Here is a 24,175-nt window from a genome sequence, read left to right as displayed (position 1 = left end):
TTTAAAAAATTAATCACTAGTGATTACAACACAGGTAGAAATGTGGAACTTAAACTCACATTAAACAACTTAACTACTATTAAAACAGTATTTTATAATTTAGAAGATAATTCTATGTATAGTACTCCTACCAGGTAATAATAGCTCTGGGGAAAAACCTCTGATTAAGAAAGTCTACCTTTGATTTTATCCCCCATCTCTGTCTTCTTGAATTCATTGCAGTAAGAACCCTTATAGCTTCCAAAATGTGTAGGGTCAGACCCATCCCAAATCTTGAGCTAATTCACATGGAGATTAAAGGATATAAATCGTCTAAATGCTCAGTTTGTCTCTTCCCACTTTCTCTATTCGAGTACCTTCTTTTACTTTCTTCCCTAACCCTGAACACTGTAAGAAGTTAGTAGTTTGTTTTGACTGTCTGTCCTTCCCCTCTAAAACCTCAGTTAAATGAGAGCAGGCATATTATTTGACTTATTTTCCTCTGTATTTCTTTTACCTAGATTTAACACTTAGAAATCAATTACTGAATGAACGAATGAACTGAAAGTAAAATGAAAAGGGGGTCCAGGTTTGGAGTTATATCATTTCCCCTTTGGAGTTATATCAGCCTTAATTTCCTTACTATCCCTAGATCCCTGGTTTAAGGCTTCACAGGACAGCTTGAATGTCCAGTTTATCTCAGAGTAGCAGGAATCATAGGTCTTGCCTTAGTCTTGACTAGCTGTGCCTAAACCTCAGTCTGTATGATGCTGCTTCTCCTGCATCTCCCTATAAAAGGACCAAACACCTCATGTCTAGGCAACTGACTGGGGTCTGATCAAGAAAAAGCAGCACTCCTTAAAACTCTGCCAGCCTCCAGATGCCCAAATACTGGGCAGTGCCAAATATACCTGGAAGGATTTAAGCATTCATCCATTCAACAAATACCTGCTGACCACTTACTACATACCAAGCACTGCTGTAAAAACTGCATATGCAATGGTAAATAAAATAAGCAAGTTCCCATCCATATAGAGATCATGCTCGAGTGAAGAAGGATGATAAGTCATTATGTAACATAATGTCAGGAAGTGCTAAGTGCCTTAAAGAAAAATAAAGCAAGATTAGAGAAGTGAGAGTGATAGGATGTGCTATTTTATATATTTACCAGGGAGGACCTCTCTGAATGAAGCAAGGATATAATCCATCTGGATATTCAGGGAAAGAGCGATTCAGATAGAAGAAACAGCAAATGCAAAGTACATGGAACAGATTATCCTAGTAGAGGTTGCTGGTCATATTTTAAGACAACTGTCTGTTCTTTGCAAGATTTGGTCTGAAAGAGTCAGCCTTCATAGTTTGGTTAAGTGCCTCCTTTGTGAGCAGGCTGCTACCCATTTCTTGCTCACTCCTTTTCCTAACCGGCCCAGTTCTCAATCAACTGCCAGGCCTTCACCTATATCACCCAGATTATAAAAGCAAAGGAAGCCAGTAATCTACTGCCTTTAAAATATCTTTAATATTTTCTGTTTCATAAATGTACTAGTTATCCATTGTCATGTAACAACTTGCCATAAACATTAACTGCTTATTTTAAAAACATACATATATTATCTCATAATTTCTTTGGGTTGGGAATCCAGGCATGGCTTAGTTGGGTCCTCTGCTTCAGGACCTCTCACAAGGCTGTCATCAAGGTATCAATTACGGGTGAAGTCTCATCTGAAGACTCAACTGGGGAAGGATCTGCTTCTAGGCTCTTATGGTTGCTGGCAGGATTCAGTTCCTTGTGAGCTGACGGCCTCAGTTGCTAGCTTGCTGTTGGCTGGAAGTTGACCTTGGCTCTTGCCAAGTGGAATGGTATGACAGCTGCTTGTATCGTCAGCCTCCCAAAGTGCCCAGCACCTGAACTTTCATTTTAATAGCTACATGTGGACATGAAGTTGGCAGACACTGTGTTGGGCAGCACTGCTCTATCACATTCTATCACATTCTATAGTATGAATATGTTACCAATATGTTGCAAGAAGGCAACAGAGAGGGAGCCTGATAGCAAAATGGAGGTTAAAACTTCATGTAACCTAATCACAAGAGGAATATCCACTTTGTATGTACAAGCTAGAAGCAAGTTCTGCCTATACTCAAGAAGAAAATATTACAAAAGTGTGCAAATACCAGATAAATGTTACTGGAGGTGATCTTAGAATCTGCCTGACACAATAAAATATATCATATTTCATTCACTTTAATGGGAGTTATATAAAAGTCAAATACTGAAGGCCATAAAGCAAACTTGCAAACACTACTTTTCAAATACTTATATACTATAAACTTTAGTAGTCCTTCCTAATATGAAATAATGACAAAACAAATCAATTTCACATAAAAAATGTAACAGTCTAAAGTATTATTGGAAAAAAATGCCCAAATACACTAAAAATAGTTTAGATAGATAATACTAGAACAAAACACAGGTAAGTTATTTGCCCCAAGTTAGTAAGTTTTTCATCATTCTTTCTACTTTAGTCACTGGAGTGGGTAAGGATTTTTCTTTCTAAGTTCTGGAACTTTATGGTCCGAACAATATATTAGGAGCAAATAAACATTTATATGAACTAAAACTAATTGTAAATACATGTAATTTTCTTTAATTATAGTTCAATAAAACTCAAGATAGAACCAAAACAGGCCTTTTTAAAACTCAGAGAAATCTCATTTAAGATTAATAGATATTAAAATGCAAATTTTGAATATAAAATATTAGAATGGAATAACTGAAAATATCTGGCTATGGGCCCTATGAGATTTCTTATGTTTTGGTTTTTTGTTGCTGTTTTTCCTCCTCATAATGGCAGCAACATAAAGTTATGGAATCCATGACCAACTAGGTATGCATTCTGTACTGCAATCCTTCCTTTTTTTTTTTTTTTTTCCCTTGAGACAGAGTTTCACTCTTGTTGTCCAGGCTGGAGTGCAATGGTGTGAATTTCAGCTCACTGCAACCTCCTCCTCCTGAGTTCAAGTGATTCTCCTGCCTCAGCCTCTCGAGCAGCTAGGATTACAGGCATGTGCCACCACGCCCAGCTAATTTTGTATTTTTGTCTGTCAGGCTGGTCTCGACCTCCGAACCTCAGACGATCCACCCGCTTTGGCCTCCCAAAGTGCTGGGATTAAGGTGTGAGCCACCACACCTGGTCTCCTTTTTTTTTTTGAGATGGAGTCTGACTCTGTCAACCGGCTGGAGTGCAGTGGCACAATCTCAGCTCACTGCAACCTCTGCATCCTGGGTTTGAGTGATTCTCCTGCCTCAGCCTCCAGAGTAGCTGGGATTACAGGCCCCTGACACTACGTCCAGCTTACTTTTGTATTTTTAGTAGAGATGGGGTTTCACCATGTTGGCCAGGGTCATCTTGAACTGCTGACTTTGTGATTTGCCTGCCGCGGCCTCCTGAGATTATAGGCGTGAGCCACCACACATGGCCAATCCTTCCTTTTTTAACAGGGATATAAAGCATACACAATCTTTTCCAAACTTCTAACTCTGTAAGCCTCAATCCACTGATAATATGAAGATGGCCATCTCTCCTATCTCAGAAAAATAAAGGCTTCTAGAAAAGAATCCCTTCAATTTTCTACTTTCTTCCCCTCTATTTCTAGTCTTCAACTTTGACAGGAACGCATGTCCAAAACCTAGTCCTCAATTTCTCTTCTCTATTTCATCCCATCTCATCTCCTCTAAGATTATTTGTTTCTTTCGTATTTTTAGCATCCCACATTCTACTAGCTTCCTCCTAGGATCAATAAAAGATGCTTGAAAATGCTCTCTCATGATATAAAGAAGTACAAAAAACATGCCAACACACTCCACCTTAACTCTAAAAACTATTCATTTGCAGCCACTGTCCTGTTGCTCCTTGTAGTAACAGTCTACACACATTTCCTTGCCTCTTCCAGACTGCAACCAGACTTTCCATTGCCACAATACCACTGAAACTGTTCTGGTAAAAATCACACTATCATTCCAACTGCCAAAAACAGTGGGTATTTTTCTGATCTCTCATTGGATTTCTGTTGATCACTCTTTCCTTTGAAAAACACTGCCCATGACCCCATTTTTTCCTGTTTTTTCTACTTCTCTAAATTTTTCTTCTTATTCTTCTGTGCTGACTTCCTTCCTCTGCCTTAAGTGCTTTCCTTAAAATTTTGAAAACAGTTTTTATAGGTTTCAAACATATAATGTAGAGAGAATAGTATAATGAGCCTCTGTGTATCCATCACTTAGCGTCAGCATTTGTCAAATCACTCTTGTTTTTATCTATATCCCTGCCAATGCCCCTCCATCACTACCAGTTATTTTGGCACTAATAGCATTCTATCATTTCACTCATAATCACAAGTGTATCTAATAGTAGAAACTATTTTCTTTAAAAATATAGCCACAGGAGGTCATTATTCTAAGTGAAGTAACTCAAGAATGGAAAAACAAACATTGTATGTTCTCACTTATAGGTAGGAGTGAAGCTGTAAGAAAGCAAAGACATAAGAAGGAAAAATTGGACTTTAGGGATGTGATGGGGGAGAAAGGTGGGAGTGGGGTGAGGAATAGAAGACTACATATTGGATATAGTGTACACTGCTTGGGTGATGGGTGTACCAAAATCTCTGAAACCACTGCTATAAAACTTCTGCATGTAACCAAAAACTACCTGAATCCCACAAATTATTGACATAAAAATAAAAATTACACAAAAATATATAGCCACAGTTCTCTTATGCTTTACAAAATTAACAATCAGTGATGACATTTGCCTGATTGAGTTAGGAATTTTTTTTAATGCTTTGTTTGATTTAGACTCCATAAATCATTCACATAACTAGCTGATGTATCATCAACCTCATCTATAGCGCTCTCTTCTTATTCTTTTTCATTATTTGTCTAAGATACCGAGACATCTGTCCTACAGTTTCCCAAAGGCTAGATTTTGCAGATTGCATCCTCTGATCCTGTGTTTCCTGTAAATCATCCGTTGAATCTAAAATAGTGTTTTTCACCTTGACTGCATCTTGAAATAACTGAGGAGCTTTTAAAAATCCTTATGCTTGGGTCCTGCTCTTAGAGAGTCTAATGTAATTGCAGCCAAGGCTTTGGGATTTTAAAACACTGTCTAAGTGATTCAAAAGAGCAACCAAGTTGAAAACCACTTATACACGTAAGAATTTGATAAGACTTCTGGTTTTAGCATTTTTAACAAAACTACTGCACATGTAGTGACTGAAATTTTAGGAACTGTTTGCCTTTTTAAATAAAATTAACAGTCACTAATAATAATCTTTAGGTCTGCTAATTCATTGGAGACTGCAAAATGAAGAGATTCCAACATTCATTCTGCATTTATTAGAGGCAATACTTAAATAAGTAAACAAATTTCTCTCATGAATTATTTGGTTTCTCTGAGGTATCATTTGTTTAGGACAAGCAGAAAAAAAATGATTGTATTCCTTTTATTTACCAGTTTTCAAAGTTCCATAGCATCATTAATGGTGTCTAACCATTATCAATAAAAAAGTATTTCTTTATTTGTATCATTACGAATGTATGGTGGATTTCGACAATTCCTTGCAATTGTTAACTTTATTGCATGCTAAAATTACTCTATCTTTGGTAGGTGACCTATTCAGTGTTTTCTGAGCCCTTTCAATACAATCCTAGTAGTCTTTGATATCTCCCTGGCTTTCTAATGTAAAGGGTTACAGAATTATTCTATACATTTCCTGTCCCAGACCTGAAATCAGCCATTTCTTCATGGAATTATGATTTCTTAGAATGGGAAATCATGTGGAAAGATCACAACATGCATGACAAATGGGTTCAGTACTACTGAACGGCAATTATTTCCAGGCCTTTTCAGTGGCCAGAGCCATGAAATATATATAAATCAAATTTTATTTTTTAAAGAAAAAAAGCACATCATCAGTTCACTTTGATCTTATTCACTTTGTATCTTCTTTCTCTCGTGCTGAAAATGCTGATTCACTATCTTATCAATATTATTATACATTTATTTTATCCCACACCACTCACACAAAAGTCTGAAAATAATAATACTAATGCTACAATCAATATATTTATTACTGAAAAGAGTTCATGGGTTTGGGGGGCAGTTTTTATTTTCCTTTAAGTGTATCCCAGTAGGAATGCAGAAACAATTTATAACTATATAAAATACTTATACAGCTTCAAACTTAAATCTACACAAAAAAGCATATTTGTATATTCACAGAAGTCTAGCTTTTATCACTGTTTTTGCCAATGTATTCTTCATACCCAACCCCCACCCCCAAGGATTGGCCACCATTTTTCTGGATTTTATGATTTATGCTTCAATTTTTTAAAAATGTAAGGAAAATGTATATTTATGCCAATTCTTTCTTAGGTAAACAAAAGTGCACTATACACATATTTATCCACTGATTTTTAACTTAACAATGTTGATGACCTCTCCGTAGTGGTAAAGATATTCCTCATTCATTTTTTTCCCCCCATTTCTTTTTTTTTTTTTTCTTGAGACGGAGTGTCACTCAGGCTGGAGTGCAATGGTGCAATCTTGGCTCACTGCAATCTCCACCTCCCAGGTTCAAGCAATTCTCCTGTCTCAGCCTCCCAAGTAGCTGGGATTACAGGCATGTGCCACCATGCCCAATTAATTTTGTATTTTTAGTAGACAGGGAGTTTCTCCATGTTGGTCAGGCTGGTCTTGAACTCCCGATCTCATGTGATTCACCCACGTTGGCCTCTCAAAAGTCCTGAGATTACAGATATGAGCCACTAAGCTCAGTTTCTCATTTCTTTTCATAGCTGCATGTGCCACCCTCCCAAGCTATAGTTAATATCATGTGATTAACTTCCCCAATGATACCAGCTATATGTAGGATATTTCCCCAGACAATCCAACATGAGCAAAGGAAAAGCTCACTGTAGAAGCATATTAATACATCGGTCATACAGTGCTGCTTCTTAATCAGAAACAACCATTGCTTACCAGAAGTGGAATAAAAAGTTAATAAACTTTATAAAGATGTTTCATGGAATTTAAGCCTCCCATTTTGTCAGATAAATTAGAGAAGCAATGGCTTGCATTTTAAAAATAGATCAGTTTTATTCTGCTAGTTCTATAAAAAATAAAAAGTGTTCTATACATCTTGTTGGTGAATTCACATAATGCTAAAAAAAAAAAAAAAAGCACTGTAGTCACTAATGGCAGATGCTATGGACGCCCTTGAAGAAACGACAAAGAACATGTATGGAATACAGCCCAAAAGGTTAGACAAATTTCTGTACCAGTTAGAGGACAATTTCTTAAAAACTGAAAACTGCTCGAAGGCAAAAAAACAGAAAACAAAAACAAAATAACAAAAATGAAGCAGCTTCAAACTGTGCAGAAAAGCTAGTCATTAGGAAGCAGGGCCTAACACTAAGACATCCCAAAGAAGAGGCAAGGGCATGCACCTAGGACACCTACCCAGGACTATGACAGCTGGATAACAAAGGTCTATCATTAATGGAAAAAGGTGGTACTCTCCTCAGTTCATCTTCAGTAAAGATGCTCTATACTTCATTAATCTCAACTGGTAACGATAAAAGTTCTCAGCATATTTGTAAAAAAAATTCTATTTATTCTACGGAATTCTATGGATTGAACATTCCTTTCTATGGATTCAGCACAGTTTGTTTAACTAATGCCCTGTAATGAACATTTGGGTTGTTTGCAATTTTTGGTATTCCAAATAATCATGCAACAAACAGCCTAATGAATGTCTCTTCATATTTTTGCCAGTGCATCCATGGAATAGATCCTTATAAGTAGAATTTCTGGGTAAATGAGTAACTGCTTATATAATTTTGTTAAGAACTCACAAACGCCCCTCCATAAGGTTTGTATGCTAATTAACAATGTGTGAGACTGACTTTTCCCCACCAGCTTGCCAACAGAGTATGTTAACAAACTTTTTGATTTTTTCCTAATTTGATAGATGAGAAGTATCTCTCTCTACATTCCACATTTCTCTATTTAAAGGTGATACTGAGCATCTTTTACACATACTGAAGAGTATTTACATTTTTCCCCATAGAGGTTTTGGCTTTTTAATTCCCATTTAGAAGCTTTTTATATAATGTACTAATGCCTTATCTTTAGTGAAAATTAAAAATAATTTTTTCTAGTTTGTCATTTTTCCTTTTATTTTGCTCAAGGTTTTTTTTTTCCATGCAAAAAATTTTTAATGTAATCAAATCATCCAGGTTTTCATCATTGCTTCTGGATGTTAAGTCAGATAAGTTTTCCCCCATTCCTAGCTTATTTTAGGCTTGAATAGTTTCATATTTTATATGCAATTGTTTGATCCACTTGGAATTTGCCCTGATATACAGAGTAAACTGGGATTTTTTATCTATGAATCCATCCTAGCTTCCCATCCTATAATAATCATCACTAATGCTCTTGCAACCATATTTTCATGTCCCTGTTTATCATGTATATATAGTATACATATTGTCGTTTATTTTCTAAAAGTATTTCACATTAGGGTCTCATTTACCTTCCAAGTCTGTTTTTAAAAAGAAAGATTATTTTGATTTTTACAGTTTGTTTTCTCTTCAGAATTCCTTCAAATTCATAAAGGTTTTGAACATTTAACACTTTAGGGATCCATCTCAACAGAATGTCTGTTATTTACTGAGCACTGTGCTCTCTGCTAGGACTGTAGCATGGAACAGAGGTAGACAGAAGCTTTTTGCAGAGCCGAGAGGGAGACACAGATAAACTAGTAGGTGAGCCATAATAATACAGTGGGATAAGTGCTGAAATTGGGTACATTCAGAATTCTGTGGGAACTGACAGAGGAGGTCTTGTTTGTGTTTGGCGGTGCATGGGGAAAGAGTTGTCAGGGAACACTTCATTTCTATCATGAGATTGAAAAGACAAGTATGAGTTACAGAGACGATGGGGAGGATATAAATATGTGTTTCAAGTACTTGTAAATGCTGAGGAAAGAGGGTCATTCATTCAAGAATTCAGTCTTAACTACAGAGATAAAGAAGTAGAAAGAAAACTGATGAGTGCTGAGGAAATAGGAATGAACCAGAAAAGTCATATTTGAATTGTATTTTGAGAGTAATGGAAGAAAAGTGGAGGCAGACCAGTTACTTTCTTGTAACAATTAAAGAAGGCTAATAGATTTTAAAAAATTCATGCTTGGCCGAAGCAGAGGACCTCTGCAGAAGAGGAGAAAAACTATCAAAGCTTTTAGGGGTTCACAGGACAGGAGTGAAAAATTAGAGACTTAAGGAATCTCAGACTGGGTTTCCCATGTAACATTTACTGAGTTCTGCGACTATGAGGGAATCCAGGGAATTAGGTGTAAATCTTCACAAAGTGGAGTAAAAGTTTCTTCCTATTTGTGAGGCCTAGGAAAAAAAAGACCAGCTGTGGGGAAAGGACATGCCACAAACACAGGCAGGGTCTCATCTTGAAGACATTAACTAGGTCTAAAGTTTCATGAGGTGGGAAGTCTGGGAATCTTTGGACAGCAGAGATAGATCAACCTCCGTATTTTCAGTATTTCAGGACAAAGACTCTCCAAATTGTCAATTAAAAGCCATGGAGAAGCATGTCAAAGTAAAAGAGGAGAATCAAAGGCAAACTGAGTCTTTATTAAAATTGCACCTGCCCCAAACCAACCAAATTCCAGAGTGAACTGAAATAATCAGCCTCTATATACACAACTGGAATGCCAGAAGGAGAGAATACCAAGTACTAACAAGAATGTGGAAAAACTAGAACTCTCATATACTGCCAAGAGGAGTTTAAATTAGTACAACCACATTGGAAAACTCTCTGACAGTACCTATGAAAGCTGAGAAAACAACTAATATGTATTATCTTACAGTTCTGGAGGTCAGAAGACTGAGATTGGTCTCACTGAGCCAAAATCAAGGTGTCCGCAGTATGGTCATGTTCTTTTTGTAAGTTCTAGGGGAAATTCTGTCTTTTCTACTTGTCTCCATTCCTTGGTTGGTGGCCCCCCTTAAAGCAATTATATTACTCCCACCTCTGTTTCCATTATCACATCTCCTCTTCTGACTCCTGCCTTCCTCTTACGCTTAAAGGGACTGTATGATTACAGTGGGTCAACTCAGATGATCAGAGATTATCTTGATAATCTCTCTACCTTAACATCCTTAAATCACATCTGCAAAATCTTTTGCTATATAACATAGTCATAGATTCTGGAGATTAGGCCATGGAACTTGCTGGGAGGACTACTATTCTGCCTACCAATTTTCCACTTTTTGAGTTCATTCCCAAAATTGCACAGAATTGTCATGGTACCATTATTTAAAATAGCACAAAACGAGAAATCACCCAAATGCTCACCAATAAGATGGGAGATAAATATATTATGGTATATTCACAGGATGGAATATTTTGCCATTTTGAGAATGACTTACAAGTACATGCAACAATATAGGGGACTTTTAGAAACATTTTGAGCAAGAGAAGTCACACAGGAAACACAAGAGTACAAACTAGATGATTTTATCTGTATAAAAGAAAAATAATACTTTTTAAAAATTCCATTAGAAATTAGTGGTTACTCTTGTTGAGAGCGGCTGATAGACACTAGAAGGGGACACCAGGGGAAAATCTGGACTACAGATAATACTGTTTCCGAACCTTGATCCTGTACTTGATCTTAGTTACACAGATGTCTTAAAATTTGAAAAACTCATCTAGGTGTGAAATTATGATATGCATACTTTTTCTTAATGAGTATTATAGCTTAATAAATACTTCTTAAAAGGACTAAAGTCCACAAAGGATTTTAATCAGAAAATGACATGATCAAATTTGTTTCGACAAACAGAATATCAAAACACATACTTAATAGCTAGATTTACTTTCTTCCAAGGTAGGTAAATTTTTAGTATGTTCTTAAAAGATCCCTCTTCTCTCATGGCCTTAACATAAATTGCAAGTTTTCTCTTTGTGCCACACAGTGTTTAACATGGTACCTTACAGGCTCATTAGAACTACGTAACAAAATGCTTCCACTGCAAGGATCAAAATTCTAAAAAGTACTTTAAATGAGTATATTAGGTCTAGCTCCCTAAGTTATATATATTAAAGTGGACATTAACTTTTAAGAAATATTCACAGTATGATCTTAACTTGCACACCAGTCTAATTGTTTTTTTTCTAAAGAACATACATACTCATATAATTTATCTCACTAATTCTTGGAAAGATTTGACTCTTTAGCACTATATATATTTTTTAAAGGTAAAAATGATGAACTTTAGTATACAGTATTTCAAGTCTTAAAACTTTTTAAATTTTAAAACACATATATCTCAATGTATCTCTTAAATTTTAAAACGCATATATCTCAATGTATCTCTTATTCATTCTTGGTTTGGGAAGCCAAGTATAACAGATATATAACCATGTTAGCTCTCTAAATTGTATAAATAACTTCTTCGAGTTGCTTAAGAGTTTTCAGAGACTAATATTGCACAAGGGGTTTTAGACATGTGAAAAGAGATGTACTGGCTAGATTTTTCAAGCATACTTCCCAAAAGAAGTAAATTTATTGTTTGTCAAACTCCTGGATCATACCTTCCAATAGAACTTTTTTTTTTTTAACTAAGCATGAACATGTATAATCAGAAAGAACATGTTCCTAACTAGGAACATTTCCCTTTAGATATACTTTGCCAAAATATTACTTACTTAGACAATCTGTTACATTGTGTGTAATCCTCAACTCTGCAGATGGTTGCACTTCCTTAATATTGCCTGTCTATAATTCTAAGAAGTACTACAGTACACTTCAGGGACTGTACGTGCTATAAAAATTGAAGGTACTTTATAAACAACTTACTTTGGAGTTCTCCCAAAGGAAGTTATTAAAGTAATAATGGTATTGCAAGTAACAGGCTACCCTGAAGGTGAAATGTTAATGGGATTTTCTGTCTAAATATTATATGTTTCCTCTCATTAGCTTCTTTCACCATACAAGACAGATAGGTCCCATAAGATAAGAACTGAAAACATACACTGGCAATTAAAAAGTAGGTCATTGCTTTCCTTAATGAGAACAATTCCAATTGAACGATGGAAGACAGCCAGATTACACCTAGTTGAGAAATCAACAGTATGAAAATGAAGATCAAAAAATGCAAACTACTCTTTGGAGAAATTTACATATAAAAGAGAGAAAGTAAATAGCAACTAAAGAGGAACTTTCTAGTTTTCGTTTTTATTACATGGGAGCAACTTGAATAGGCTTATAGCTAAAGGAAAGAAATTAAAAGAGAAGTAGAAATCCAACACAGAAAAAGCAGAAGTATAAATGATGATGCTAGGAGATAGAAATAAACAAAGTAGGTGTGGGCACCAGTAAATGGGTAGCCTTGAAGAAGAGGTAAGTTATCTTCCGAGGCACAAAGGGAGGAAATAAGGCTCTTATTTGGAAGAAAGGTACAGGAAAAAATTTCTTAAAGACATTAATTGTCCGAAGAACCCAGGAGATATGGTTGGTTACAGAGGGTAGGATAGAATGGGAAAAAGGAAGATATATGGAGAATACTGAAGGTTTGTAATGGTTAAGAAAAGAAAAGCGGATGATCACCAACAAGTAAATGACGGTATCACTAAATAAACGTATACACACACTCCCATATAATATTGTGAAATAAACTTTTAATCATTATTTAAATTTGAATCATTAAATTTTAATCATTATGTAAATCTTTATGACCATAAGCAAAAGTTCCTCACTGAAGTTTTAAAGAGGAAGTTTTGCTTATGGTCACAATGATATAATAGTGACTAGATTTACCATCCTATCTGAAACAAAAAAAAAATAGAAACAATATATGAAATGATGGCTTTCAAGACATTTAACACAAAACATAGGAGAGTGATTCCTATGAGTGCCCCAGCTCATTTACCTTAAAGGACTTTATAGGATATGGCACAGAAAGGAGGAAAACACTCTTCCCTCTATCCTCTACCTTCCAGACAGCCAAACAGAAGTAACTAGAGTTCACACCAGAGAGAACAGAGCTACAGAGGCAGGGAATTCCAGAGATCTGCAAAGGGTTCACCTTGGGCAGTCAGCAAAGCGCTGACCAAGTTAAACTTCCAGAGTTTGGGGAAAAACTATGAAAAAGGTTTACAGGGAACATCCTGTTACATTCACATAAGACTGAGAAAAGTGCCTATTCTCTAAAGCCGGGCTGGAAAACCTCATCATTCACCAGGTATTGAGGGGGTTAAGAAGAGTGCTGCCTCACAACTGGGAAATGAATAGCAGATTATTACTGCTTTGAATTTGCTAATAAATCTTAAAGCAAGACTCAGAAGAATCAAACTGTTTTTAAGTAATCTTATAGCATCAGTATCAGAGAAAAAAATATTTACAAGATGACAAAATTAATCAGCATCAAACAAGTTTAAGTTCATGTCTAATATCCAATAAAAATATTAGACATGCAAATAAGTAGAAAAATATCATATCTGATGGAAAGAAAATTCAACCAAACAAAAACCAGAATTGACACAGAATTAGCGGGCAAGGACATTTCCATCCCAGTCTTACTCTATAGAGTTCAACTTACTTATTGTTTGTACAATTTACTTAGTTTACCTTCTACAATTTTTACTAAAAATGTTCCAAAACAATAAATAGGAAACAATATAGGAATATATAACGGTTAAAGGCTTGAAATTTTCAAGTATGCTAATGGATTTTTTCTTTTTTACAGAAACTTGCTCTGTTGCCCAGGCTGGAGTGCAGAGGCGCAATCTTGGCTCACTGCGGCCTCCAACTCCTGGGTTCAAGTGATTCCCCTGCCTCAGCCTCCCAAGTAGCTGAGACTATAGGCATGTGCCACTATGCCCAGCTAATTTTTTTGTATTTTAGTAGAGATGGAGTTTTGCCATGTTGGACAGGATGGTCTCAATCTCCTGACTTTGTGATCCGCCTGCCTTGGCTTCCCAAAGTGCTGGGATTAGAGGTGTGAGCCACCTTGCCTACAAAAATTGACTCCTGGCATTTTGATAAGGATTGTATTGAATCTATAGATCAACATGTGATGAGTTCACATTGTTGACGGAAATGCAAAATGGTACATCCATTTTGGAATACAGTACTGTAGTTTCTGTAAAGTTAAACAACGTTTACCAAATAATCGAGAAATTCCACTCTTACATATTTGCACAAGAGAATGAACACACAGGTCCACAAATGACACATGTATGTAAATTTTAACTTTATTCATAATAATCCAACTTGTTTCCCAACCATGGAATGGATAAAAAATTGTGGTATATAATATATATATATATATACACAATGGAATACAATGCAACAATTTAAAAGTAAATGGACCATCAATATATGCAACAACATAGAAGAATCTTAATTATGCTGATGATCAAACAACATATACTATGTGATTCTACTTGTTGCCAAGACCCAGGAAGTGAAGGTAGCAGATAAACTGCAAAAGTATGTAACAAAAATCTGGGAATGATGGAAATGTTCTATATCTTTTTTTCCCTTCATTTATATTTTCAATTATTTCAGCAAAAGGAAATGTTCTATATCTTAATTGTAATGATGGTTAAATGAATGTAAACATGTCAAATTTCATAGAATTTTATGTTTAAAATTGGTGACGTTTACTGCATATATCTCAAAATGCTGACCAAAAATAAAAACCTAATGCAAGAAAATAGACAATATTTAATCCCTTCCAAGATGATCAGTGTGATTCACAAGTAAATGGAATAGGCCGGGTGCAGTGGCTCACGCCTGTAATCCCAGCACTTTGGGAGTCCAAGGCGGGAGGATCATTTGAGGTCAGGAATTTGAGGCCAGCCTGACCAACATGGTGAAACCCCATGTCTACTAAAAACACAAAAAAATTAGCCGAGTGTGGTGGCACATGCCTGCAGTCACAGCTACTAGGGAGGCTGAGGCAGGAGAACTGCTTGAACCCAGGAGGTGGAGGTCGCAGTGAGCTGCAATCACATCACTGCACTTCAGCCTGGGTGACAGAGTGAGACTTGTCTCAAAAAAAAATAAAAATCAAGTAAATGGAATAAATGAACCCTAATATACCATGAGCTTAAGTTCTATTTAGCTACAAATGAATGAAGACTTCTTTGTGGTTACTGTCTTACTACATACTTCATTAGAAATAAGTAGAGAGGCAAGCAGAATAGTTTATCCAACTCTGGGGGGGCTCCCAGTGACTAAATAATATTTAGCATATAGTAAGTACTTCTAGTAAATGCTTGTGAATAAACATTTAAATAGAAATGAACAGTTACCCGTTTTTTTTTTTTTTTTTTTTGAGACAGAGTTTCGCTCTTGTTACCCAGGCTGGAGTGCAATGGCGCGATCTCGGCTCACCGCAACCTCCGCCTCCTGGGTTCAGGCAATTCTCCTGCCTCAGCCTCTTGAGTAGCTGGGATTACAGGCACGCGCCACCATGCCCAGCTAATTTTTTGTATTTTCAGTAGAGACGGGGTTTCACCATGTTGACCGGGATGGTCTCGATCTCTTATCCTCATGATCCACCCGCCTCGGCCTCCCAAAGTGCTGGGATTACGGGCGTGAGCCACCGCGCCTGGCCCTGTTACCCGTTTTTTAATCTTACCTACAGTATTTAGACAAACATGTGCATAAGATATTAGCTGGTTTGCATATTTCATTGTATAGACCTACCATGCCATTATTTCATGATATAAAGAAAAGAAGTTTTGTGAAATATATTTGAAAGACCAACTTTTAAATCATGATGCAGATATTTCATCTGTTTATTCATTAAATCTTCATTTTTAACATAAAGAACAATTTGCAAAGTCTCTGTATTTTTATATCTTTTAGTTATAAATTAATTCTAAAAGCATGAACTACATTCTTCAACATTAACTGCTTTACATACCCTACCTAAGAAACAGACAGAATTTGATGTCTGAATAATAAGATATGACTAATTTTTCTGGAGAATTTTATTATAAATACTAATTACAAAAATGTGTAAAAATTTTGCTTACTGATTTACTGATTTACTGTCTAAGAATAAACATCTAGACAAAATGACAATTAGCCAGGAGTTTAAAAATAGCAATAAAAATGTTTTGTAAACCAATACAGCAAAGCTTCTTGACATCAAATGACAAAGTAACTAAAAACCTTGAAATTAATTTGCAAAATAAGCAGTAAACTTACAGTTTGTTGCCATATGAAACTGAGAAGAAAGTGCCTGAGTAACTGAATTCCAAAATGTGTAGAAAATTTCAGGTTGTCCATCCTGTGAACAACAACAAACAAAAAGAAAAAAGAATAAAAAAAACCATTTCATTTATTTTAAGAAATTATAATGGATAACATGCAACCTTAAAAATGTATTCAAAATTTAAATAAAATTTTTAGACATCTAATCATCAAATAATAGAATTATTAATTACATGGAAATACATAGATGATTCAAATTATGTGTCGTGCGCAAGTAATCAGTCATTATTCTGCTCTGCCATGTAATAGCTGATGTAACCTTGGGCAGGTTGGTAAGCCACTCAGAGCCTTTGTTCTTCATACATAAAGTGGTGATAACATTGCAGGATAATTATGAGGATTAAACAAATTAATAAAAGTCTTGGGACAATGCCTGACATATAATAAACCCTCAATGAATGTTAGCTATTATTATTACAATTATTACTTTCATCATTTTTTTTTAAATACAGAAGGCAATTTGTGTGACTATAACAAAATGATAGACAAAAGCATGCTTAGATGAAGGAAAACTAACAAGAAATAATTCACTATTACAAAAGAGAATGGCTGAAGTTTAGATATAAAACTCACAGGAATTGCTACTACTCAGTTTAGCATACTTTTGTTCAACTTTGAATATAAGTTTTAAAAAGTAAGCATCCTAAAGAAAAGAATTAATAAAAGTATCATTTGTTAAAGAAAGGCAAATAACTTTAACACTGTTAAAACAGAATCACACACTTAGAAATTTTGCCAAATACTTTAAGATACAACTACATGTGTGGTATACAATATAACATTGCTAATATTCTACTATTTTTTCAGCCAAAAATGCAACTTTACATGGTTCAAAGTAATATTATGAGGCTGGACACAGTGGATCATGTCTGTAATCCCAGCACTTTGGAAGGCTGAAGCAGGTGGATCGCCTAAAGTCAGGAGTTTGAGACCAGCCTGGCCAACATGGCGAAATCCAGTCTCTAATAAAAATACAAAAATTAGCCGGTGTGGCAGCACACATCTGTAATCCCAGCTAGTTGGGAGACTGAGGCAGGAGAAACACTTGAACCTAGGAAGTGGAGGTTGCAGTGAGCGAAGAATGCACCACTGCACTTCAGCCTGGACGACAGAGTAAGACTCCATTTAAAAAAAAACAAAAAACAAAGTAAGAGTATAAATAAAATATTTCTAATGTTAAAATATTGCTATAGTCCCAAAAATAAAATTATAATTTTAGATAAGTCAACAAAATAACCAATAAAAAAATACTGATTTGTGACTTTTATACCTACGTACACTTCCAATTTCATTATCTGTTCTTTTTAAAATGAGTCTTATGGTTGTGAATTTCCTCAAGAACTGTTTATCATAAAAAAGGCAAATCAAATATAGCTCATTTCTTATGCAATGATCAGAAAATACACTCAGATTCCTAAGATTTTATGTATTATGTCTTGTGTATCTTAAAGTAGATGCTTTTCATCATGTTAAAGTATAATATACTAAATTAACAGAATGAAGGACTGAAACCACATGGTCGTCTCAATTAATGCAGAAAAAGCATTCAACAAAATTCAACACCATCTGATGACAAAAACACTCAACAAACTAGAACTGGAAGGAAATTACATCAACATAATAAAGGCCACATAAGAAAAATCCACAGCTAACATCCTACTCCATGGTGCAAAACAGAAAGCTTTCCCTCTAAGATCAGGAATAAGGCCAGGATGCCCACTCTTACCACTTCTATACCATATAGTACTAGGAGTCCTGCCAGAAGGATTAAGGAAGAAAAGGAAATAAAAAGCATCCAAACTGGAGTGGAAGAAGTAAAATTATATCTGTTTCTAGATGATATGATCTTGTATGTAGAAAATCCTAAAGACTCTTCAAAAAGGCCTATTAAAATAATAACTGAATTCAGTAAAGTTGTAGGGTACAAAATCAACAAATAAATATTAGTTGTGTTTCCATAAACTAAAAATAAAGTATCCGAAAAAAAAAATGAAGAAAACTACCCTATTTATAACAATATCCAAAAGAATACTTAGGAATAAACTTATTCAAGAAGACAAAAAACTTGTGCACTGAAAACTACACAATATTGTTCAAAGAAATTAAAGACGACACAACTAAATGAATAACATCCTGTGTTGTTATGGATTGGAAGACCCAATATTGCTAAAATGTCCACACTCTCCAAATGATCTGCAGATTCTCAAAATCTCAATGGCATTTCTGCAGAAATAAAATAATACTAAAAGTCACATAGAATCTCCAGGGATCCCAAATATGCAAATATCTTTCTTGAAGAAAAAACAACAAAGAGGCCTCAGATTTTGTGCACTGTTGGTAGAAATGTAAAACAGTCTAACCACTATGCAAAACATTAGAGCGGCTGCTCAAAATTACCATATGATCCAGCAATTCCACTTCTGGGTATATAAGTAAAAGAACTGAAAACAGGATCTTAAAGATTTATTTGAATACTCATGCTCAATGCAGCATTAATCACAAGAGCCAAGAGGTGGTAACAACCCAAATGTCTATCAAATATTGAATGCATAAAGAAAACGTAGTATATTCAGTCACGCATTTCTGAATGACGGTAATGTACCTGAGAAATGTACCTTTAGGTAATTCTGTTATTATGCAAAAATCACAGAATGTACTTACACAAACCTAGCTGGGATAACCTACTACATGCATAGGCTTTATGTTATAGCCTACAATCCTAGGCTACAAACTTGTACCTGTTATTGTAACGAATACTACAGGTAAATGTAACACAATAGTATATTTGTGTATCTAAACATCAAAAAGACACAACAACAAAAAAAGACACAGCAAATATATGGTTTTACAGTCTTATGAGACCATAGTTACATATGCAGACTGTCATTGACTGAAATGTTCTTATGTGACTCATGACCGTACTTACAATAGAACACTATTCAGCCTTAAAAAAGAAGGAAATCCTATCATATGCTACAATATGAATGAACCTTGAAGCTGTTACACTAAGTGAAACAACCCAGTCACAAAAAGATAAACGCTGTAAGATTCTACTTATATGAAGTATCTAAAATAGTTAAACCCTTAGAAGCAGAAATAATGGTAATTGCCAAGAGATGGGGAACAGGGAAAATGAATTAGTTCTTTCCCTTGCTTAAAAAACCAATTCTAACATATATTTTAGGACAATTATCATAGCCTGAGATTTTTCCCCCCATAAAACTCTTAAGAAATTTCACTGTTAAAACAACAGTAAGAATATTTTTAAGGAAACTTTTTGGTAACAGAAAAACAATTTATTTCATTTTTATTAATTTATTATTATTATTATTATTTTAAGATGGAGTCTCACTCTGTTGCCCAAGATGGAGAACAGCAGTGCAATCTTGGCTCATTGCAACCTCTGCCTCCCAGGTTCAAGAGATTCTCCTGCCTCATCCTCCTGGATATCTGGGACTACAGGCACGCACCACCACTGAAACACCAGCTTTTCCTACATCTGAGCCTGCAGGCCTTTGGACTGGGACTACAGCATTGGCTTTCCTTGCTCTCCAGCTTGCCAACTACAGATCTACAGATTTAGGGACTTGTCTCCACAATCCCATTAGCCAATTCCTTATTTTCTAAATACAAATATATAACATTTCCTATTGGTTTTGTTTCTCTGAAGAATCCTGATACCCTAATACAGTTGTTGAATAAATCAATCAATCCTAAGGACTTGTCTAAAATTAAGAGCTAGAGGCAGCTACTAAAGATGTATACTAAAAGAACACATAGTTGTTGGAATAAGAAAGGATGTGAGAAGTCCTTGGGAGAGATAAAGAGAGATAAAGTAGATTCAGAGGCAACTGGAAAGTAGAGAGGATAATAAATGGATTTGGGGGTAAGATAGTATGTTAAAGCAATTATTTTTTATAACTGTTTATCTATCTATATAGATATGTATATGCTGTATATGTATGATGTATCCCTATAAATACACATGTATAATAGTGTGTGTGTATATATATGTACACACACACACGTAGATATATATATCTCCTACCAAAATATAAAAAGATAGAATGTTAATTTTAATTATCAAAGTATTGTCAGAAATGTTATTGCCATGTGCAGTGGCTCATACCTGTAATTCCAACACTTTGGGAGGCCAAGGTGGGAGGATCGCTTGAGGCCAGGAGTTCAAGACCAGCCTGGGCAACACAGCGAGACCCCGTTTCTACAAAAAAAATTTAAAAATTAGCTAAGTGTTGGAGCATGTGCCCGTGGTCCCAGCTACTTGGGAGGCTAAGGCAGGAAATTGCTTCAGCCCAGGAGTTCAAGGCTGCAGTGGGCCAGGATCATACCACTGCACTCTAGCCTGGATGACAGAACAAGACTTTGCCTTTAGGAAAACAAAAACAAAATTTTATTGTCAAAACTACATCACATAAATATAATTTCCTGCATAAAAAAAAAGAAGATATATAAAAATCATGTCACTTGTTTCAAGTCAAGTCAGCCTGTTACATATTTGCTCCTAAACATTTTGAAACAAAATTAATTGAACTACATTTTGAATAGTTCAAGTAGATTCCAACTGGAAGGATATTTGAGAATGATCTGTTTATAACTGACACCCAATATGTCTTATATTAAGTTAAATGGAATCATGCTATCAGATCAATTCAGGGAAACACTTGCAATTTAAAGTGTCTTTCTGGGCTTGTCTCTTGTTATAAACAGTATAATTCTAACTTTAAGAAACAATGAAATTTGGACTTTTGGCTGAGACCAACATAAGCTTATAATAAAACCAAACAGACACATATTATTATGTATAAATAGAACAAAGGTAAAATATGCAAAAATATCAGAACTTTTTAAAGATAAATCTATTATTGAGAATTACAGCTTGACCTGTGACTTTGATTTAGTCATTTATTTCAACATAATTAAGTGTATACATAGAAACTTAGAATAATTAATACTTAAACAAAATAGCTTTCAAAGCATATATTCTTCAGTTTTTCTCTTTTTAACACCAAACTGACCACAAATTTTCTTGCTCAAATATATTTGACAGCTTCTTGCACATAGAATGAGGTCCAAACTTTCATGCTAAACTTCTTGTGCTGGGTATAGTGAAAAGAGTATGGCACTGAAGTCAAATAACCTTGACGTAAATTCAAGGTCTACCACTTGTGCTGTGACCTTGGAAAGGTGAATTCATCTTTCTGAGCTTTTGATTTCTTCATGTAAATCGTAGGAATAATATTTTCATGGGATTTATCTTGTTACGAAGAAACAGGATCTCTTGAACTAGATCTTTTTTTGACGGGGGACAGAGTCTTGCTTTGTCGTCTAGGCTGGAGTGCAGTGGCATGATCTTGGCTCACTACAACCTCCGCCTCCCAGGTTCAAATGATTCTCCTGCCTCAGCCTCCTGAGTAGCTAGAACTACATGTATGTGCCACCATGCCTGGCTAATTTTTCATATTTTTAGTTGAAAGGGGGTTTCACTGTGTTAGCCAGGATCATATGGGTCTCCTGACCTCGCAATCTGCCTGCCTCGGCTTCCCAAAGTGGTGGGATTACAGGATTGAGCCACCACGCCCAGCCTCTTGGGCTAGATCTTAAAGGAAGATTGGAATTCACCATACAGACGGGAAAAGAGATGAGCAGAGAGCATTCCCAATAAAGAGAGATTGACAGTACACAGAGATGTGAAAAAGTATTTTCTATCCTCTGAATAAAAAGTGAGCATTCGGGAAACAGGGAGGATGTAAGAATGGAAAGTAAGACACGGATCAGATCAAGGTACGTCTATGTTCATCATATAGATATAATAGTGAACTGCTTGAGAGTTTTAATAAGAGAATACCATGTTCAAGCTGCACTTTGAGAAAATCACTTTGATGATAACATGGAAGATGAACAGTGTGTGGGGTGGTAGTAAGTCTGCAGGCAACAAGATCACTTAGGAAGTTACTGAAGAAATCTAGGCAAAAGGGACCTTTCTATGGCCATAGTAGTAGAAGAGTAGTAAGAGTGGGCAGCAGGAAAACTGCTAATGGGCCAGAATATGTATTTATGAATAATAAGGACTAAAAATATTTATGAAGAACTAGGAGAAGATTATGCAACCAAAATAGAATGTAAGAAGGAGCAGCAGGTGGGCAAAGAAAAATGTATTCTTTCAGACTTATGCTTCTGGAACCTCTGGGGCATCCAAGTGGAGGCGACCCTGCTTGCATTTTTTTTTTTTTTTTTTTTTTTTTTTTTTGAGATGGAGTCCTGCTCTGTAACCTAGGTTGGAGTATAGTGGCACAATCTCAGCTCACTGCAGCCTCCGCCGCCCGGGTTCAACGATAAACAATTCCCATGCCTCAGCCTCCTAAGTAGCTGGGATTATATGTGCCTGCCACCAAGCCCAGCTAATTTTTATATTTTTAGTAGAGAAGGGGTTTTGCCATACTGGCCAGGATGGTCTTGAACTCCTGACCTCAGATGATCTGCCCGCCTCGACCTCCCAAAGTGCTGTGATTACAGGCATGAGTCACTGCTCCTGGCCACTGACTGCTTTTAAGCAGATCTATGCTAAAGAAATCAATTTAAGTGTTATCAGCATTTGGAGGTGGTAGAAACTATTCGCATGTGTGAGCTTTTCCATATATTGCATGTAGCATGGTAAAAAAAATAATGTTGAGGATGGGCCATGGGGAACAAATCATTTAAAAGTTGCTGGAGAAAATGGTTCAGAATGGAGAGAGAGGAGTGAGTGGAGATGAGTGTAAAATAAAAATTGAGTACAAGTTGATAACCACTGAAACTGGATGGTAGGTACATAGGGAATCACTGTCCTATACTTGGGTTCTATAGTTTGGTATGTGTTTGAAATTTTACAAATATTTTAAAAGGAAGGAAAGGAAGGGGAGGAGGAATTAATAAAGGAATTCTGGAGAGTGAGAATACTTGAGCAAGGAGAGATTTAAGAAGAAGTGGTCAATCACCTCAGAGGAGTGAAGTAAACATGGTCTGAGAAGTGGACAGAACGATTTGGCAGTTGGGTCACTAAGGTGCGATGAGGAAGAACTGCTTCAGTAGAGTGAAAGCTTGACATCAAGGGTGTGGGGCAAAAGAGAAGCAGGGAAGTAGAGATACAATGTAGCTTACTGAAACCTAAGTGTGAAGGAAAGATGTATTTAGAGGAAAATAAAGGACTCAGGTTTTTGTTGTTGTTAAAGAAATACTTAGACGGTAAAACACTGAAAAGAAGGAAGAAGGAAAGAGGCTGATAGTGGAGAAAACCAAGATGGGATGATGCGGAATCAAAAACAAAAGTTGAAAACTAAGTCAGAAAAAGAAATAGATACCTTTGAGGCAGCAGGGGGAGGTAAGGATAAGCAATACAATTTTTTTGGTCCTTGAAAAAGTGTTTCTAAGTCGGTATGCTTATTGAGAGGAGGTCAGAGAGAAGCAGAGGGAGCTAAATTAAGATCAAAGGAAGGAAAGTGTAAAAGACTTAGCAAAAGGTCTATGCCAGAGATCTCTGTGGAGAAATCATGTCGTGAATAAGGAAGCCTGCAGATTTGATCAAAGAAACCAAGTAGATATGAATTTTAAATTACTTCTTAATCATCTTCTGGATTCAAAGCAGAGGGATCCTGGCAAAGCAAATAAAATAAAGCAAAGAAAAATTTCTGTTTGTTGAAAAACAGCCTTTGGGGAAAACATTTTGCTGTCTGATTATAAAGAAGAGAGCTATGGAAATTAGATAGGAACTTCAAGATGAACACTACAGAGCAAAGTAAGAAACCCTATACATGGCCGGGCGCGGTGG

The 24,175-nt window shown here is 35.8% G+C and overlaps 1 protein-coding gene and 1 long non-coding RNA gene across 2 annotated transcripts in view; one reads left to right on the top strand and one right to left on the bottom strand.

Moving 5' to 3' along the window:
* LOC135274205 (uncharacterized) overlaps positions 1 to 19,996 on the top strand; it is a 64,501-nt gene extending 44,505 nt beyond the window's left edge. The window contains exon 2 of the long non-coding RNA XR_010341972.1: positions 19,691 to 19,996. This is a non-coding gene — a long non-coding RNA (uncharacterized LOC135274205). The remainder of the gene's footprint in view (positions 1 to 19,690) is intronic.
* Positions 1 to 24,175, bottom strand: part of COG5 (component of oligomeric golgi complex 5) — a 364,197-nt gene that overhangs the window by 101,852 nt on the left and 238,170 nt on the right. Inside the window, exon 11 of the mRNA XM_064374523.1 lies at positions 16,285 to 16,366. Within this exon, the coding sequence (XP_064230593.1) occupies positions 16,285 to 16,366 (82 nt within the window). The remainder of the gene's footprint in view (positions 1 to 16,284; positions 16,367 to 24,175) is intronic.

This window comes from Aotus nancymaae, unplaced genomic scaffold, assembly GCF_030222135.1.
Source record: "Aotus nancymaae isolate 86718 unplaced genomic scaffold, 86718_ANA_hifiasm-v0.15.2.pri h1tg000002l, whole genome shotgun sequence".
In the NCBI taxonomy this organism is placed as follows: Eukaryota; Metazoa; Chordata; class Mammalia; order Primates; family Aotidae; genus Aotus; species Aotus nancymaae.
Note: the sequence above shows the minus strand (reverse complement) of the source record. Positions and strands in the feature narration are given on the sequence as shown.